The 20,017-nt window shown below is 32.1% G+C and overlaps 1 protein-coding gene across 7 annotated transcripts in view; it reads right to left on the minus strand.

Moving 5' to 3' along the window:
- The window catches only part of ADAM2 (ADAM metallopeptidase domain 2), a 131,190-nt gene extending 116,333 nt beyond the window's left edge, over positions 1-14,857 (minus strand). For 4 of the 7 annotated variants that reach the window (XM_038560010.1, XM_038560011.1, XM_038560008.1 and 1 more), the window contains exons 1-3: positions 14,703-14,857; positions 14,138-14,214; positions 1,711-1,789 (exon numbers count right to left, since the gene is read on the minus strand). In XM_038560010.1, coding sequence (XP_038415938.1) covers positions 1,711-1,789; positions 14,138-14,214; positions 14,703-14,765 — 219 coding nt within the window. In that variant the 5' untranslated portion in view covers positions 14,766-14,857. Of the gene's footprint in view, positions 1-1,710; positions 1,790-9,064; positions 9,121-14,137; positions 14,215-14,702 lie in introns of all 7 variants that reach the window. The other 3 variants (XM_038560007.1, XM_038560012.1, XM_038560009.1) reach the window with 3 other exon arrangements.
- Between the last annotated feature and the right edge of the window lie 5,160 nt (positions 14,858-20,017).

Below are 20,017 nucleotides of genomic sequence, written 5' to 3' on the forward strand. Positions count from 1 at the left end.
TGGTCACCTCCTGGGATGTAGGGGCAGAGGTAAGTGCTAGGAATGGCAGAATTACATAAAATTCCGGTATGGGATATTGTAGCTCTGGTGTCTCTTTGTCCCACTGGTTCCAACTCGGTCTCTCTCTCACACACATGCACATACATGCTTTTATGCCACACACACGTATCATACATTTATGTGTGTATGTGTGTATAGCGTTGACAGCACATAGTATTTATGTATTTCTGTAGATGACTCACGTAAAATTTAAACCAACTCACCATATCTATTATTTCTTCTGTTAAAAGCTTAGTCTAAACAAAAATGCTTTAATTTCAAAGTACTGGTTGATTCACTACACAGAAATCAGGAATACAAACAGAAAAAAAAAGCAATAAGAATTGGTAGGGCAGTGAGAAAGAAAAAAGAAAACAGTATATCAGACATGGGTCATCCTAGCAATTTTATGCACGTTTCTTGATTATTTTTACAACAAAGCATAGACACTATTAAACAAAGCTTCAACTGTCCAAATACATGAGATATTCTTAAATGTATATGAAATTCCATGTATATTTATTTAGTCCTTGAACATGTTAGACAAGTCTTTGGACTCTCCTTCTCTTCCCAGATTTACCTTTCTTGATTCAAATTGTGGGTTTTTTTTTTTTTTTCATTTTAAGTATTTCATGGTATTTTCAACCTTACTGCTACCTGTACTTAAGCACATACATCATCATGAAATAATAGCTTAAAGAAATCACAATCCTTTTTGGTTTGGTTAACCATCTTTGTAATAAGGGCTAACTTGTGACGCGTTGTAAGCAGAAGGTTAGAGGTTCTCAGAAAAAGAAAACGAGACACAGTTTTTGTGACCCAAGGGAAGTCATTTTAGGCTGGCAGGTTTTTTCTGTAATTTATCCCCACCAGCACACTGTATTTGCCCAAGCACACTTCCTGCAGAGCTTCCTAGGAAGTATCAGAATTATAAAGAAATGCAAAAACCTCAGTATTTAAGGATTTTAAGGTAACAAAAGGAATGCAAAAACTGAATCTCTATCAGGCCCGGAAATAGCCTAAGAATATCAGAGGAAATAAATCTGTAGTAAAACTCTCAGAGCTGTTTCAAAAATAAACAAGGCCCTGCATTCTCTACCCATGATAAGAGCCCAAGACTCCATCTCATTTATACTGACTCTCTGAGCATGCCCCATAGCCTCTAACCCCTTGTCCAACACTTACCTCTTTTTCATTATTATGTTAAAATCTCCACACCATGATGAACACAATCTTCATTAACAAGCATAAAAATGTATGTATAGGCATGTTTTCTAACATGCCTGCACAACATTTATCTGCACAACATTTTCTGCACAACTTTATCCCTGCCTTTGCACATGATAACTAATTTTCCCTCTCTGATTATTCACCCTAAACACAAAATAAAAAGAACCTGCTCCCTCCTGCTTAGGCTTTGGTGCTATTCCCTGTGATCTTGTTTGTTGCAAATAGTTTCCTTTGTGTGACAACCACCCAGTGTAGTCCCTATCTGTAGCTCACCAAGGAGAGAACCATCTTAGTTCAGTTACAGCATCATCAAAAGTAAATGTTAACTTCATTTTAAAACAACACATAACTCACAATCCTTTGTTTTCCAATATGCGAACCCTAAGTTACATAATCATAGGAACTCACATAGTAAAGGTAAAACAGACAGTAAAATCATACCTGAAACTGTTGTTCAAGAGGCTTCATACTTCCTGTGCCATTATATCCATAAACTCTAAAATTATGAGGCAAAAAAGCTCTGTAAAATAAGGATAAAAAGTATTTAATAGGAAGTTTGTTTTCTAAGCTCCTATTTTGAAAATATATTTATTGTATTGTATTTATTATAGACAGGAGTAGACAGGGTCAGGGGAGAAATAGAAAGATTACTTTATTCTAATTTTACTCAAAAATCCTGGTGTCCAGACCTCTCCTCATTCACTTTACCATCATACTGTCCTCTAGGCTGTTTTAATTTTATAATACACTAGGCAAGGGACACCTGGGTGGCTCAGTGGGTTGAGTATTTGCCGAGCTTAGTGGGGAGTCTGCTTCTCCTTCTGTTTCTCACCCTACTCTTGCATGTGCACTCTCTCTCAAGTAAAATCTTAAAGAAAAAAAAAAAAAACAGTAATAGGCAACATCCCTTCCTGGGATGTTCTTCAGCTCAGTTTATTGTCTTATCTACTTCAAGTCTTTACTTAAATAACAACTTATCAGTGAGGCTTATCTTGGCAAGTTTATTTTAAAAATTCAACTTTCCTAATTATCAAAACAGGATTTTCAAACAACACTTCTAACTTTGCTCTCTATTTTGCTTAAGCATTTATCACCTTCTAACATTCTTCCTAATTCATTCATTTTTATTGATGTAGGAAAGATGTTAGGGTTTGAAACCGACAGCCAAGAGTTCTTGAGACCTCTTTGGTAGAAAAAAGGTGATTTTATTAAAGCACAAGGTCAGGATCTATGGGTAGAAAGAATTAAACTAGGGTCATGAGGAGTGGCCAATTATATACTTTCAAGTTGGGATGGGATTCAGGGTAGACTTATGTCTCTAAGAAATTCGAAAGCAAGGTTTCCAAGACCTTGAGGGGCTAGCTGTTGTTAGGAAAAGTTCATTTATTACTGTCTAATAAAACCTTAGTCATGATACCCTTCAGATGTATATCAGTGGGTCATATACTTGGGGCATGGCTGCCAATATACATCTTGTGGGGTAGTGATAAAGGAAGTTTCTGAAGGAATTTTTGTAGGTTAAAGTAGACTTACAGGATCCCCGGGGGGGGGGGGGGGTCGGGCTAATACTACCTTTTGCCCCTAGCAAATATTAGTGCCAAAGCAGATGAGTTTCCCAAAGAATGTCACTCTGCCTGTTTCAAGGATTTGTCAGTGGGCTATAGGTAATAAGGAAATTTAATTTTTTCTTTGCCTTTGTTTCCCACATTAATACCATCAATAATCTCATTTGATAACAATATAAACAGAGATTCTTGTTTATTTTGTTTACTAGTGCATCCTAAGCACTTAGAAAAATATCTGTAATATAGCAAATGGTTACTAAATATTGAACTAATGTGACAAGAATTCAACAGATTAGATGGAGATCTCACATTGCAATATATTATTTATAAATATGGGAAGAATATGCCGAAATGGCTCTGTAAATTTTTAAAAGATTTTATTTATTTATTTATTTGACAGAAAGAGAGAGGGCACAAATAGGAGGGGCCACAGAGGAAGAGGGAGAAGCAGGCTCACCATTGAGCAGGGAGCCCATCATGGGGCTCAATCCCAAGACTCCGGGATCATGACCTGAGCCCAAGGCAGATGTTTAACTTACTGGGCCACCCACGTACTCTTGAAATGACTCTATAAAGAGAAAGGGTAATTGTAGATATCCCATTTCATTTTCCTAATTTAAGCGTAATATACAAATCTGTGACTGCCATGGCAGTCTGGATTTGTTGAAGCAAAAGGTCAAAGAGCCAAACCACTGACAAGCGGAGCAAGATTTTTTGCAATTTTGTCATACCAAAAAAGACTATGACCCACAGTAGAGTGGGGCTTCAAGAAACACACAGATCCTGAGTTGAAGGTCCTATAAAGAGATTTAGCTGTTGATATGTGGACACCATTTTTTGGCAAAGAAAGAAAAGGCCAAATGTCCATATTTGGGCAAGGAAGCTACTTGGGGATGCCTAGAAACAGGCAGAGCCCCTGATGTCATGTATCCCTCCAGTGAAAATAATGAACATTTGAAGTATATCAAATACATAGCTTCTCTCCCTGTAAAATCTTTTGCCAACATTGGAAATTATTCAGAGTGGCCAAGGAGCTAAACTTAAATTCTCTGAAAATAATAACGAATTTTTTTTTCAAAAATGATGATACAGAATCAATAAACTCAATGTAACTCACGTGTAATAAAAGCAAAGAAAAAGCACATCTGATTTGTTTAAAAGGCTAATGAAAACCAAAATAAAATCTTCAAAGCATTAAGACAAAAAAAGAACAAAAGATTTTATCTTCAAAGTAATAGCAGTAAGACTGATAACTACCTTGTCAATAAAAATGAAGAAAATCAGAAGATACTAAAATGACAATTTTAGAAGACTGAAGTTATTTACAAAATGTCATCCTAGAATTTATTCCAGCAAAAAAAGTTAAGAGTAGGGTTAGGTAAAAATGTAACAATGAACACAAACCAATATAATTAAAAACAAAGAGACTTACAACAGAAATATGGAGAATTCCAGAGATATATAAATTAACTGCACATAGAAATGAAATGCAGGAAGAAATGAAGAGCACCAGACTGAGTAAATTTATTGTTAAATATAAAAGAATATTGACTGGACAAAAAATAATAGTAATATCTCATTGGGATTGACAAGTATGCAGGATTATAATGGCTGAAAAAAATAATGCCACATGTATTGATATTTAGAAATACAGTAATGTAATATAAACTTGAGTATTTAATGTAATGTAAACTTGAGTATGTTTGCTAATAGTAAAACAGAAAATTCTACACATTCAAAGATATGAGGGGGAGCTAAGAAGTATTTGGAGAAAAAAGTTAGCCTTAAGTTTATAAACTAGAAAATAAAATTGTTGATGAATAATCACTTTAGAATTCACTTGCAGAAGTAATAAAGGTCAAAATAAGCACAAAAAAGTCAAAAGCAAAGCAATAATACAAAAATCATATAATGTAGGCGATGACTGAAGTAAAGGAAATTTTTTTTACATAAAACTAAATTTTTCAGAAAGGAAAAATTCTCTTTACTAAAATGTCATAAGTGTGAAAACAGAAGGCATAAAATAAAAGAAGTTATTTGAAAAACACATCATGAATTAAAGACTTTTAGGCAAAAAGTTGAAAGAATTCTAAAAATAGGAACAAAAATGTTAGATTACACATTACTTTTTAAAAAGTATAAACGTCTTACATAGTGCTTCACAAAGAAGACAATCCAAGTAGCCAAATGATATATTTTAAAAAGTATTCAGACTTACTTGCATTTAGAGAGATACATATTAAATCACAATAAGATGTCAGTATATAATCAATAGTTATTGAAAAGTTAAACTATCTACCATTATTAATAGAATATGCAATTCAGAGGGGTATATAAATTAGTATAATGTTTCGGGAGAATTGCTTAATAATTATGACAATGCACGTAATTTAACAATCCAGTCTATCTTTAGTTATATATCATAGAACATCTTGTGCACATGAACCAAAGAATATATATATGAATTTTCATATTTGAATATTTGCAATATCTCCATAATAGAAAAAAAACACAAAAAAGCAGAATATATTGTTGTATAATCATGAAATTGGATCTTATGCAGTAATAAAAATGAATAAACTGAAATTACTTTTAACAACATTGGTAAATCTCACAGGCATTATTTTGAGTGTCTAAAATAAGCTGTAGAAGAGTACATCATTTAAATTCAAAACAAAGAATAGAAATATATTACTAGGATAATTAAATAAAATCAAGGAAATGATTATCACAATGATCAGAAAGTGGTTACAAATAACAGAGATGGAAAATGATATCCATTTGGCTCTTGGAGGTCAGTCAATGTGTGTTTGATGTCAAAGGGATACAGGAATGTTCACTACATAATTACTCATTTAACTGCATAAACATATTTCAACAATTAATTAAATAAAGGTAATTAGTAGTGATTTTTATGAAAGAGAGAAGATTCAATCCCTTATTTCCATTTCTACTCTCAACACACAGAAATGACCAATTAACCGTACTAATACATTTTTTAATATGTTACTACACGTTAAACAATAAAGTGGTTTGACAAAGTATGGCCCATATGCCAAACCCAGCCCATCACTTTAGTGATATTAGAATATAGCTAGGTATATCTATTTGCATATTCCCTATGCTGGCTTTCACAATGGCAGAATTGAGAGGCTACACGAAAGATCAGATGAAGTTCATTCTAAAATGTTTACTATCTGGCCCTTTGCAAAAAGTGTACTGATTCTTGCTTTAAACAGAATGATCAAAAAAGTAAAAGCAAGACTAGTGCTTCAGCTAAAAGAGTAAGCAGGTGACACTACCAATTAGTACGGAATCTGAACCAGATTGTGTCTTAGGGATGGAGTTTTTTAAAATGCCCTTTAGTCTCTGGCATGAGAACACATTGTGGGCTTTCAAGTAAAGAGCATGGAGCTAGAAATATTCTCAGTAATTTGTAAACAGAAGGAGAAAAAAAATTAATGCCTGCTGTTGGTGAACAACAGGGTCCATGATTAAGATCCACATCAGGCTCCCTGCAAGGAGCCTGCTTCTTTCTCCCTCTGTCTGTCTCTGCCTCTCTGTGTCTCTTATGAATAAATAAAATCTTTTTAAAAAAATGAAAACCCTAAACTACAGCTCATGCAGATGTGGAATGGGTTACAAATGGTCCCATCATTTCTGAAACTCTGAGATAATGAATAATATAAACATTGGAGCCAGATAAATGGACCCACCAGGAATGAAGCAGAAACATCCATAAATCCATTGCTCTACTTACAGTTGCCACAAAAATCTTCACTATGTAAAAAATATAGTCTGTGTGAAGCACAATAAAATGAGGTTTGCTTTAGTATTATCCTCACTATTCCAATCTAGATCCATTCCTGATTTTGGCAAGAACAACTTTGAGCAATATGATAAAATTGGTGTTCTAATTCTTTTATATTAATCCCTGGGGGATTGCCAAGTTTCTGTGACAAGGCACATATTTTTGCTAGCTCTGCACACAGCCAAAACTTCATAGGCTGTTGAGAGTGCAAGTGATAGCGCCCTGTTTGTATATAGACTGTTGGCTAAGCCTGAAGCCAACTATCTGCCAAGACACCCTGAGTAGAGACAGTGGTCACTGAAGGCTTCATGACTCCACCAGCAGGGATTCCCTGGCCACACTTTATTTTGCTTCCTTTCATCACAGTATTAATCACTATATTCTCATCTGTTCATATAAAATGAAAGGAAAAAAAAACACAAAGTTTTACATTTTACTTTGATTAGAGATTTTGTCATATATATAAAGTTGAGTTCTATTTGTGATTACTTTATTGATATTTTGCAACAATATTTTGAATTTTTTGAGCCAAGATTTATTTGGTGACTTTTATTTTCCAAAAAGCTGGTTTTTCTTTGATTAAGCATTTGTAATTATGTTCTAATTTTATCATGCTAGTCATTGAGAATATGATTACTCTTCAAAAGATTTTGTGTTCTACTATGTGATAGCTTTTAAGTGTACTTTGTATGTAAATAAAAGCATTAATTGTAGGGTATGCAATACTCAATTCATCAATTACATTCTCACTAATTGTATGTTCTGTATCTTTTTTTCTTAATATAAAAAAGATAGCTTATGAATAGCAGTATACTCTTAAGCTCTATCTTTTTTTATATTAGAAAAAAAGTATAGAATATACAGTTCAACTAATGATGACACAGATAGCTAACAGACACAAGAAATGATGCTCAATATCACTTATCATCAGGGAAATACAAATTAAAACCACAATGAGATATCACCTCACACTTGTCAAAATGGCTAAAATTAACAATACAGGAAACAACAGATGTTGGCAATGATGTGGAGAAAGAGGAACCCTCAACTGTTGATGGGAATGCAAGCTGGTGCAGCCATCTGGAAAACAGTATGAAGATTTCTTAAACAGTGAAAAATAGAGCTACCCTATGATCCAGAAATAGCCCTACTAGCTACTTATCAAAGAATACAAAAAAACTAATATAAAGGGATACACGAACCCCGATATTTACAGCAGCATTGCCTACTATCACAAAGTTATGGAAATAGCCCAAGTGTCCATCAACTGATAAATGGATAAAGAAGAGGTTTTATATATATATATATATATATATATATATATATATATATACACATTGTATGTATGTGTGTGTGTGTGTGTGTATGTATATATATATATATGAACAATGAAATATTAGGCATAACAAAGAATGAAATCTTGCCATTTGCAATGACTTGAGTGGAGCTAAAGTATATTATGCTAAGCGAAATAAGTCAGTCAGAGAAAGGCAAATATCACGTGATTTCCCTTATAATGTGGAATTTAAGAAACCAAACAGATTAACATAAGGGAAAAAGAGAGGGAGTCAGGCAAACCATAAAATAGATTTAACTATAGAGAACACACTGATGTTTACCAGAAGGGAGGTGGGTAGGGGATAGGTGAAATAGGTGATAGGGATTAAGGAAGGCACTTGTGATGAGCACCGGGTATTATATGTAAATGATGAATCACTAAATTCTACTCCTGAAATTAATATTATAGAATGTATTAACTGGATTTTAAGTAAAAATTTGGGGAGAAAATACACAATTTCAGAGTTTTAAAAATACATATGTAGAGTTCTGAAATTCTTATTTTTACCATTTAAAAAGTACCACTACAGTTCTGATTTTTCTTTATTCCATAATATAATGTACCTATTTTTTTCCTCAATTCATCAGCTGGCATAGGATTGAGTTTGGCTAATCACAATATATATTCTAAGTCCTTAGTACATTCTGACAGGATATGCTAAGTAATTTTCTTTTTTTTTCAGTTAGTAATTTTCTTTTAATTATCACTATTCTTTCCACCCTAAAATTCATGATGTTCTTTTCATTAATAGCTGAATATTAGGGATTCAAAAACAAGACATAAAAAAAAACAAGACATATTTATGTTCTGATAAAATAAAAATAAAAACTAATGTTTCATGAAATCCATGGATAGCCAAATAAAAATCTGGTGCTACTGAGAAGGAGGAAGATGGGAGTATACACTACAGGTCCAACTTCTAGATATTTATTGTATAAACTGGAAGTTTTTTAAGGCATAAGAGAAAAATGAATAGCCAGTTACTAGGAACATCTGAAAATACAAAATAACTACATTCTGGATTAATTATAAACAACAATTAGAATAAATACAGGTGATAAAATAATGTAGATCACCTACTTTTGCATTAAGTTCACCGTGTATGTTTTCCCTTCAATTATAATGTTGTAGGACACCTGGCAGGAGAGTATATTAAAAAAGCAAAGAAAAGTGAGAAGAATGTTATTTTATATTAATGATAATTACAGTCAAAGCACATTAATACAATAAAGAGAGGAAAATATATAATTTAATGTTGCTTTATTTCAACAAAATTTGATATTTAAATATTGGCTTTCATAATAAAAATAGATGGAAGAATATGATTTGTGCCACTTCTCGTTAATTTTTAAATGAAGCTAACAAAACCTTTGACTCTGAAAGATTGGTTTTTTTTATCCAATAATCACATTAGCTTAATAAAGAATGAGATCACTGCAAAACTTATGCTAAATTATTCTACATTTGACTCTGAAAGATTGTTTTTTTATCCAATAATTACATTAGCTTAATAAAGAATGAGACCACTGCAAAACTTATGCTAAATTATTCAATACAAGATTTATATAGAAGAGCAAAGATTTAACAGCATATATAGTATTTGCAGATTTTATAAAATTAATTCCACTTTTGGATCAAAACTCATTGATCTATTTTATTAATAGTAAGATTAAGAAATGATGTCTCTTAAATGGGCAATTTAGTCTTAGTACATCAATTTGGGTAGCTTTGACATCTTTACATCATTAGGTCTTCCAATCAAACAGCATGAGATATACTCCATTTATTTAAGTCTTTAATTTTTTTCGTGTTTTATTGTCTTCAGGGAGGAAGTCTTGCTTATCTTTGTTAGATTTATTAAGATTTTGATTTTTATGTAGTGTAGATTTTCTTTTTAAAAGTTTCATTTTATATTTTTGTTTTGCACAAGGCATTTGATCTTCTCTATAAGCCACAATTGATTATTATTTTTAATTGTTACATACTTTGGGCATATAAACATTACAGCAAATTACATTAAATGCCTTGTAGTGAAAGGGAAGATGAGGGAAGGGAGAAGAAATGTGTGGGAAATATCAGAAAGGGAGACAGAACGTAAAGACTGCTAACTCTGGGAAACGAACTAGGGGTGGTGGAAGGGGAGGAGGGCGGGGGGTGGGAGTGAATGGGTGACGGGCACTGGGTATTATTCTGTATGTTAGTAAATTGAACACCAATAAAAAATAAAAATAAAAAAAAAAAAAAATAAATGCCTTGTCACCAATGTCTATGTTAAAAAATAAAAAGATTGCAAGTATTTGAAAACAATTTTAAGTGCTCTCTCATCCCATGGTTAATTCTCTTTCTTGCACTCCAGCTAACCAACATCCTGAATTTTGTGTTTATCATTCCCATGCATATTTTTATATTTGTACTAATTATGGATGTTTAATTTTTTGCATAAACTTTAGCCCTGCATAAATATAATACTTCTAAAAGTTATATATTTCATTGCTGGATTTCATTTGCTTGAAACAATCTCATACAAAAAGCACTATGCAAACATTTGCTATCATCATTGTCATCAATATATGTAGCTTTAAAATTTTTTTTTCTGATGTTATAGTATGCCATTTTCTGAATATAGCACAGTTGTTTCATCTATGCGGTTGATGGATATTTTATCTTGTTTCACTATTTTAGGAAATGCCCCAATTAATAATGTTAAACATATCTCTTTGTGAATATTCCTGAGATATATATTAAACTAAACCCATGAAAGAACTTCTTTTATTAAAAAGTACTTTTGCAACTTCACCTGAGGTTTAAAATTAATCTGCAAATTTGTTGTACCAATGTAGAGTCACAAAATGTGAATATTATCCTTTTATACAACTCCTCTAATTGCATTTTTTGTTAGATTTAACTTTTGCCATTGATGATGTTTAATAGTAACCTATTGTATTTCACTTGACAATTACTGATAAATTTTCTGATTTGTATATATGTTTGATAATTATTACTTCCTCAAGTTCAACACTTGTCACTCATAACTTTGCACATGTTTGTATTTTCTTTTTGTTTTTTATATTATTGTATGATTTCTTGATATATTCTGAATACCTTTTGTGTGTTATGTTATATGGGTTGCAAATATCTTCTGTGAGTCTAGAATATTTTTCAGTTTGTTTATGGTAACTATTTATATCTTTAAATCTAGGTATTCCCTAATCCTTCTCTTAAGAATTTGTGTCCTTTTTCTTTTTGGTATAATTCTTCTGTATTAAGGTCTTAGAAATAATCTTCTATCTGGTCTTTCAGATTTATAGTATTTTACTCTCAGATTTAAATGATCTTGAATCAATTTTGCTGTATAATGTAGCACTAATACACACTTTATCATAATTCTGTATCATTAATCAACTGTGAGTTCACTGTTTATTAACCAGTCTATTCTTTATCCAATGATTTCATTGCCACCATTGAATAGAGTAAGTTAATATGTGTGTGGGTCTTTAGGTGGCACTCTATTCTGTTCTATTAATTTGTCCCTTAGATCATATCACATCATATTAATTACTAAAACTTTATTTTTTTTAATTTATTTTTTATTGGTGTTCAATTTACTAACATACAGAATAACTTTAAAATATGTTTTGAAATGAATCAAAGTGAATCACTGTTTTGTTCTTCAAAGTTAGCAATCTTTTACCATTTATCATGCCATATATATTTTAGAATCAACCTGCCAATCTCCACGAAATTTTTTTAAAGATTTTATTTATTTATTCACAAGACACACATACACACACAGAGGTAGAGATACAGGCAAAGGGAAAAGCAGGCTCCCTGCAGGGAGCCCAATGTGGGACTCATCCCAGTACCTCAGGATCATGCCCTGAGCTGAAGGCAGCCACTCAACAACTGAGCCCCCCAGGCAGGCGTCCGTCCATAAAATTTCTTATTCGAACAGCAATCTATGGATTTGGTGAAAATTAACCCAAGAAAATACTAAGTATTCTTGACTGCCAACATGATCTATCTTTTATCTTTCCACTTTTATTAGTGGTTGTGTAATGCCTTTTTTAAAAAAGATTTATTTATTTTAGAGAGATAGATGGAAGAAGAGAGAGCATAAGTGGGAGGGGAACAGGGAGAGAGAATCTAATGTCTTTCAATAAAGGTTGACTCTATCCTAAAAAGTCTTTACCTTTTAAATAATATTTATTGTTAAGGGACCCATATTTTTGGCCTAAATGTGTGTGTGTTGTACGTATTTATGTGTGTGTGTATACATACATACACACATGTATACAATATGTACACTCTATCAAGATGTTATTTACCAATAAATATTAAATATATGTGTATATTTTCCCTAATTTTTTGTTCTACATTTCTACTTAATTTTAATATTTGAGTCTTATAGTTTGTTCTTATTTTACTCTTAGTTTATAATACCATGTAGAATATCTGGTATTCTGATTTCACTATGTCAAGGTGTTGTCAATACTGATTTTTATTTCTTCCGTGTTGTCATACTTGCATCTGAGGATTCTCTTTTTTTCTACCATTTCTCAGTTATTATATGTTTAATATAGCCTCTTCTCCAGGTTTTTTCCCCTCTTTCAGGAATTTAGTTATTATATACCTAAGCCTCTAATTCTATATTCCTCTTCCCTAGGCATTTGTATGTTACATCTATCTGGTGTCTTTAGCTAACTCTGGTCTACTGTTAATTCTTGATTTTTTTCCCGCTTTCATTATACTTTTTCCCAGCTAGATGTGCCATTCAGTTGTTGGGGTTTTTTTAACTGCTAGTTCAATATTCTTTTCTTATAATCTATATCATTTATCTGTGAATTATAACAATTATACACTATGTGGTTTTTTTTAAGATTTTATTTATTTATTCATGATAGACACAGAGAGAGAGACAGAGACACAGGCAGAGGGAGAAGCAGGCTCCATGCAGGAAGCCCGATGTGGGACTGGATCCTGGGTTTTTAGGATCACGCCCTGGGCCTAAAGACAGGCACTTAAACCGCTGAGCCACCCAGGCTGCCCTATACGCTCTGTTATATTTATAGCTTTGTTAAACCAATATATAGCCTCACTGTTTCAAAAAATACTATATATGTATCCAGCAGTATTCTAGAATGGGAGATAGAGATATTAACAAAATAGTAAACTTTTTCCCTGGTGAATTTGACAGTTGAGGACTGGTAATTTTTTTTTTTTTGTACTTCTCTTATGAGAATTATTATCATAGAAGGTAGTGATGCCTGGTTGGAGATATATCCTTCTAAGTCATTCTGTATGTATTTTCTAATATGAGCAAGCAATTTCATATTATTTTGCATTCAAAAATAAAACTCTTTCAAAATACCTTAATGCCTCACCTTTTTTCTATTTAAATTATTAAATTTTAAGTTTTCATAAATATGCATTCCTTTTAAAATGATATATTGATAATTTTAAGCTTATAATACCTGAAAGAGGGTGACAAGTGAGTAGTTGCTAAGGAAATATTTGCATTCAAATACTGGAACATTTCCTACCCAACCAAAAATAAAATTAAGGTGTGGTGTTTGAAAAAACACATTTCATATCTTGGAAATGACTCTAGAAATCAGAAATAAATAAATAAATAAATAAATAAATAAATAAATAAATAATAAGATATTTTCTAATCCAAAGAAAAGGAAACCTAACACCCTGAACCAAGATGAATTAAGATGGCATGAAAAAAGTCTTAATGATTAACATATTTGCAACCAAGATGCAAAAATTACTCATATAAAACTTCATTAAATGAAATGATCATTAGATAGTATAAGGAAGCCATAAGCTTAACAAACAAAAAAAACCCTCCAAATATAACCTAGTAAGTAAAAAGAGAATCTCTAGATGAATTGGGTCAATGATTATTCAAAAAAACTCAAGAGGGAAACATTTAAAAAATGGGACTTGGGGCTTTAATAATAAATATCACTGCACTATATTTCTATGAAGCATTATCTTGATTCATTTTCAAAAGGGCTTTTCCACTTAAGGAAAACTGGATATAAATATAAAATTCACCAAGTTGCATGGATGAAAATGCCAAGTTTTCTTCTTACAAAAAAATATCCACATGATTTTAGAATGTGAAGAATGTTAGTGCTTAATTACATGTGATTCAGCTCCTCCACTGATTGTTGACCGTATTTTCTCTGGTATGGTAATTTGCACACGAAGTCTTTCAGAATCTGCAAGATACAAATGTTTTATTAAAGTAATACCATCACGTCATAGCTTCCTCCATTATTTCCTCATCTAAATCCACAATATTTCATATATCACCTTTTTTTGAGCTATCTTTTCAAATACACTCTATTCCCACTTCTTTCTAGAATTACAAGAGAAATTCAGTACAAGTAAAGTCAGGTCCTTTGGACCTTCCAACTACAGAGTCCACAGGTCGAAAAATGCAGAGTAGTATATGAAACTCTAACCTTGAGGCATTCACTCGAACCATGGCATCTCTCATTTTTCATATGGTACCAAGATGACTGGGAAAGCCCCCTCATGTCCAATGTGGATTTTGGTCGGGGAAGGTGATGTGGTGGTGGGCCCTGGCTTACAGAGTCGGAGCCCCTGCAAGAAGGCACTTTTCCAGGGTATCCAGCCTCTTAGAAGAAAATGGAGAGAGGAACTGATATTCCCGAAAGGTCAGAGGCAAGGTTTTTGTACTTACTATTGTCTGTCTGGAGCCCGATGAGCCCGATGAGCAAAAGCAGAAAGCACAACATAGCTTCATGTCCTTGATGCCAGCCCGAATATTGGCGGTTGGCTTGCCTAGAGGGCAGTTGGGAGCGCGAGGAATATCCCTCCTGGCCACGCACCCTGCAAGAGACAGCCAACTTTGAGAGCAGAGGTGAGTCAAGAGCATGGGTATTGTGCACTGTTGAACGTGGACTATCTTGCCACCTGCGTCTGTGTAGATTTCGAACAGTGTGACCCCGCTTTGAGGATAAAAAGGAACAGAATCACTTTCAAAAGGAAGAGCTGAAGAACAATTAATGAACAGGAAGATTCATATATACTTCTTACTGAACTTTTAATTCAAGATATGTATGTATTTTCAATCAATATATAAGATAAACTTATATTCTTAGAAGTTATAAAAAGAACAAATTACATCCAGTATAGAAAAAAGGAACATAAGAGGAAAAATCAATAAAATAGAAAACATGTAATAGAAAAAAACCGAAATCCCAAATTTAGTTATCTTAAAAGTTAATAAAAATAATAAACTCAAAGAATGAATAATGTAGAGAAAAATCACAAATTATTAATCTTGAAAATGAAAAAAAGGAATTTGTTCTACAGAGTTCAAAAGAAAGATAAAGGAGGGAAGGATACTATGAACAGCTTTGGCCAATATATCTAACAACTCAGAAGAATTGGGATGAATATATATATCTTCAAATAATATTCAAGTAAACAAACCAGTGTAATTAACACCTAGATTCAGATCAAGAAATAAAACATAGAACCACAAAACCCCAGAGTGCCCCATGATAATTGTTACTGTCACCATCATAGAATAGTTTTGTCTGTTTTTGAACTTTAAATAATTGGAACCAATCACCATGTACTCTTTTATATGTGAGTTCTGTTAATATAATGATTATGAGAGCCAGCCAGCCATACTCTGAAGAGCAATAGCTTTGCTTTTTCCTTATAGGTGTTTATCACTCACTGAATGAATATAAGACCATCTATATTTTCATTTTACTGTTGATTGACATTTGGTTTGTTTATAGTGGTGGATATTAAAAACTATATTTAGCTATTTTATTTCTTTGATGAACATACGTAGTGATTTCCTTCAGTTACATTTCTAGAGTGAAGTTGCTAAATCACCATGTATGTTTTGTAGATATTTCTGAGTTTTCCAAGATTGTTGTACTAATTTATTTCTTCACCAGAAATATTTGAAAATTCCAATTCATATCAGTGCCTACACTTTTTTGTTTTTTTATTTCATTGTAGTCATTTTGGTGGACCTATAGATGCCCTGCATTAATTTGCAGTTTCAGTTATTAACAAATTTTACCACAATTGTATATGTTTATTTATATAACTTATTTGGTAAATGCTTATAATAGTCATTTATATAACTTATTGGCTAATGCTTGTTTGACACTTTGGTCCATTTTTCAATTGACTGGTGTTGTCTCTTTTGTATTATATGTTGAACCTAATAATGCATTCTAGATATGATTCTTTTGTTGGATATAATGGTTTGCAAATATCTTCTATACTGGGGCTTACATTCAATGGATTTTTGTATATACACCTTGGTATTCAGAAATTTACTCCCCACCCCTTCCGGTTTGCTGGGATTTTCATGATATGTATCTTATTGTGAATGTGAATTTTATCAAAAACTTTTATTATAGGGGCACCTGGGTTGAGTGTGGGTTGAATGTCCGACTCAATTTTGGCTCTGGTCATGATCTCAGGGTAGAGCCTACTTAGGTTTCTCACTCTCCCTTTCCTTCTACTCTTCCTCTCCACTCCACACCTTCATCCTTACTGATGCTCTCTCACTCTCTTTCAACTAAAAAAAGCTTTTGCTATATAAATTGAGGTGACTATATAGTTTTCTCCATTTTCTGTTAATTTGGTGAATTAAAATTAATGGCTTTCTAGAGTTTAAACAAATTGTATGCTGGAATACATCCTATTTGATGTACTATCTTTTTATATTTTGCTGGGTTGATTTGCCAGCATTTTGTTTAGGATTTTTGCATCCATAGTCATAACAAATATTTGTCTGTAATTTTCTTTCGTTGAATAAGCTTGTCAGTTTTTGTACCAGAGATATGCTGCCCTCAAAAGAAAGTGGGAAATGTTGTTCCTTCCTCTATCCTTTGAAAAAGTTAGTGTAATGTTATGAATATTTCTTCTCACATTTCTTAGAATTTAGAAATGGAGTGATTTGGACCTAGAATTTTATTTGGGAGAGACTTTCTTTTTAATTTATGAAACCAATTTTTAAAAAGAAATGGATTCAGATATTCTTTTCTCTTTGTGTTAGAAAAGTATTGTTTCTGATGGATTTTATCCAATTCTTCTGAGTAGTTAGATATATTGGCCAAAGTTGTTTATAATATCCTTCCCTCCTTTATTACCCTTTGAACTCTGTAGAATCTGTACAAATCCCTTTTTTCATTTTCAATATTTATAATTTGTGATTTTTCTCTAATTCTTCAATCATTCTTTGAGCTTATTATTTTTATTAACTTTTAAAATAACTAATTTTGGGATTTTTTTTCTATTACATGTTTTCTATTTTATTGCTTTTTGATCTTATGCTCCTTTTTTTTCTATCAGGATGTAATTTGTTCTTTTTCTAACTTCTAAGAATAGAGGTTTATCTTATTCATTTTAAACAATTCTCCTTTCTAATATGTACATTTAAAACTTTAAATGTTCATCTATTCATCACTTTAAATTTATCACCAAATTTATATGTATTATATTCAGTGAATGTTGATATACTTTATTACTGTTCATTTCAAAATGTTTTCTAATTTTCATCATGGTTTCCTCTTTGCCCCATGTGCCACTTAAATTCCATAAGTATGAGGATGTTCCACTCACATTTTTCTTATTAGTATCTAATTTAATCCTGTTGTGGTCATGGATCATACTCTGAACGATTTTAAGCCATTGTAATTCACTGAGATAAGATTCATTTTGTTCATTTAATGCTTCATTTGTTCATTAATGCTTCATTTGTTCATTAATGCTCCACATAAACTTCAAAAGAATGTGGATTATTCACTTGTGAGCTGTTATTCTATAAATGTCAAATAGGTCGTTAGATAACAGAGTTTCAAATATTTTTACACCTGTGTTAATTCTTTTGCCTGCTTGTTCTTTTAATATGCTCAACTAAGAGAATAGATATATCTATTACTCCTTTGTGTTCTATCAATTTTTTTATTCTTATATTTTTAAGACATGTTATTTTGTATATCCCCATTTAGAGATGTTTTGTCTTCTTGATGAATAGCCTTTATCATTATGAATTTCACTCTTTATCTATTGTAATACTTGTCGTCATCTTCTATTTTGTCTCACACTTACATACCCAGATTTTGTTTTATGGTTAGAATATGCATGGAATATTTTTTTTTTAATTTTTTTTTACTTCTTTACAGAGAAGGGTAAACTGCACCATGAATATACAAATAGAAACATCCAGACCAGGAGAAACTACCAAAAAACTACAAGTCAAACACCTGAGGCTTTTATGAAATAAATTTTTGGGGGAGAGGGGCAGTAAAATGGCATCTTAAAAAATGCATTCATATGTTGGTTTTCAGTATTTATGTCTTATTTTACTTTGTAAATAAGAAATTTCAAATTTCAAAATATTTTTAAATTGTTTCCTTATTTTTAAGGTGTGTATGTGTATTTTCAATAATATATAGATTTTTTAAAATCCAGATTGGCAATATTTAGCTTTAATTGAAGCAATATGTCTATTTCATTTACTGTTCATACAAATATGTTTACTTCTCTCATATTGCTAGTTTTTCTATTTTTTTCTGGTTATTTTGCTATTTTCTTTCTTTTTTAAAGATTGATTGATTGATTGATTGGTGATTGATTGATTTTAGAGAGAAAGAGAGCGTTGGGGGAAGGGCAAAGAGAGAGAGAGAATCTCAGACTTCCCGCAGAGCACAGAGCTGGCAGGGCTCCATCTCATGACCAGAGACGAAATCAAGAGTCAGGTACCTAACTGACTGGGCCACCCAGGCACGCATTGTCTTTTCTTTTTACTTGTTTACCTTCTTAGAAAATTGTAATGAGCACTGGGTGTTGTATGGAAGTGTTTAATAACTATATTGTATACCTAAAACTAATATTACACTGTATGTTAACTAACCAGAATTTAAATAAAAATTTAAAAAATATAAAGTCATTGTCACTTCCCCTCTAGTGACCATCAGTTTCTTCTCTATAGTTTAGAGTCTGTTTCTTGGTTAGTCTTTCTCTGTTTTCCCCTTTGTTCCTTTGTTTCTTAAATTCCACATATGAGTGAAATCATATAGAATTTGTCTTTCTCTGACTATTTCTCTTAGCATAATACATTCTACCTCCATCCATATCATTGTAAATGGCAAGATTTCATTATATTTTATGACTGAGTAATATTCCATTGTGTATATGTAGGACCCCTTCTTTATCCATTTATCAGTCAATGGATACTTGGGCTGCTTCCATGATTTGGCTATTGTGGATTATTGCATTGTAGTACTTTTGTTTTCTCCTTTCCACTCAAAGAGTCCCTTTTAATATTTCTTGCAGGGTTGGTTGGGTGGTCACAAACACCTTTAGTTTTTATTTGTTTGGGAAACTCATTATTTTGCCTTCTATTCTTAATGATAGCTTTGCTGGATAGAGTGATTTTTACATGTTTTCCCATGTAGCACTTTGAATTTATCATGCCACTCTCCTGTAGCTTGCCAAATTTCTATAGAGAAATACTGAGCTAGCCTTATAAGTTTTCCGTAGTAAGTTAAAGGCTCCTTTTATCTTACTGCTTTTAAAAATTAACTATAATTTGTTAATATAATATGTCTTGATGTTGGCCTGCTTTTATTGATTTTGATGGGAGTTCTCTGTGCTTCCTGGATCTGGATGTCTGTTTCTTTTTGCCAGATTAAGGAAGTTTTCTGCTATTATTTCTTCAAATTAATTTTCTACTCTATTTTCTCTCCATCTGAGGTTCCTATAATTCAAATATTATCCTGTTTGATGGAGTCACTGTATTCCTTAAGTCTATCCTCATATTACATTATTCTCCTCTCTTTTGTTCATCTTCATTATTTTCCATTACTTTGTCTTCCAGATTGTTCATGTGCTTCTTTCAACCTGCTGTTTGTTGTGTATAGGCTGCTTCTAATCTCATTTATTTCACTTTTCATCTCTGATTTATTCTTTTTTATTCCTTTATCTTTGTGGTAAAGGTATTATTAGTGTCTTCTA

The sequence above is a fragment of the Canis lupus genome, chromosome 16 (genome assembly GCF_011100685.1).
Source record: "Canis lupus familiaris isolate Mischka breed German Shepherd chromosome 16, alternate assembly UU_Cfam_GSD_1.0, whole genome shotgun sequence".
In the NCBI taxonomy this organism is placed as follows: Eukaryota; Metazoa; Chordata; class Mammalia; order Carnivora; family Canidae; genus Canis; species Canis lupus.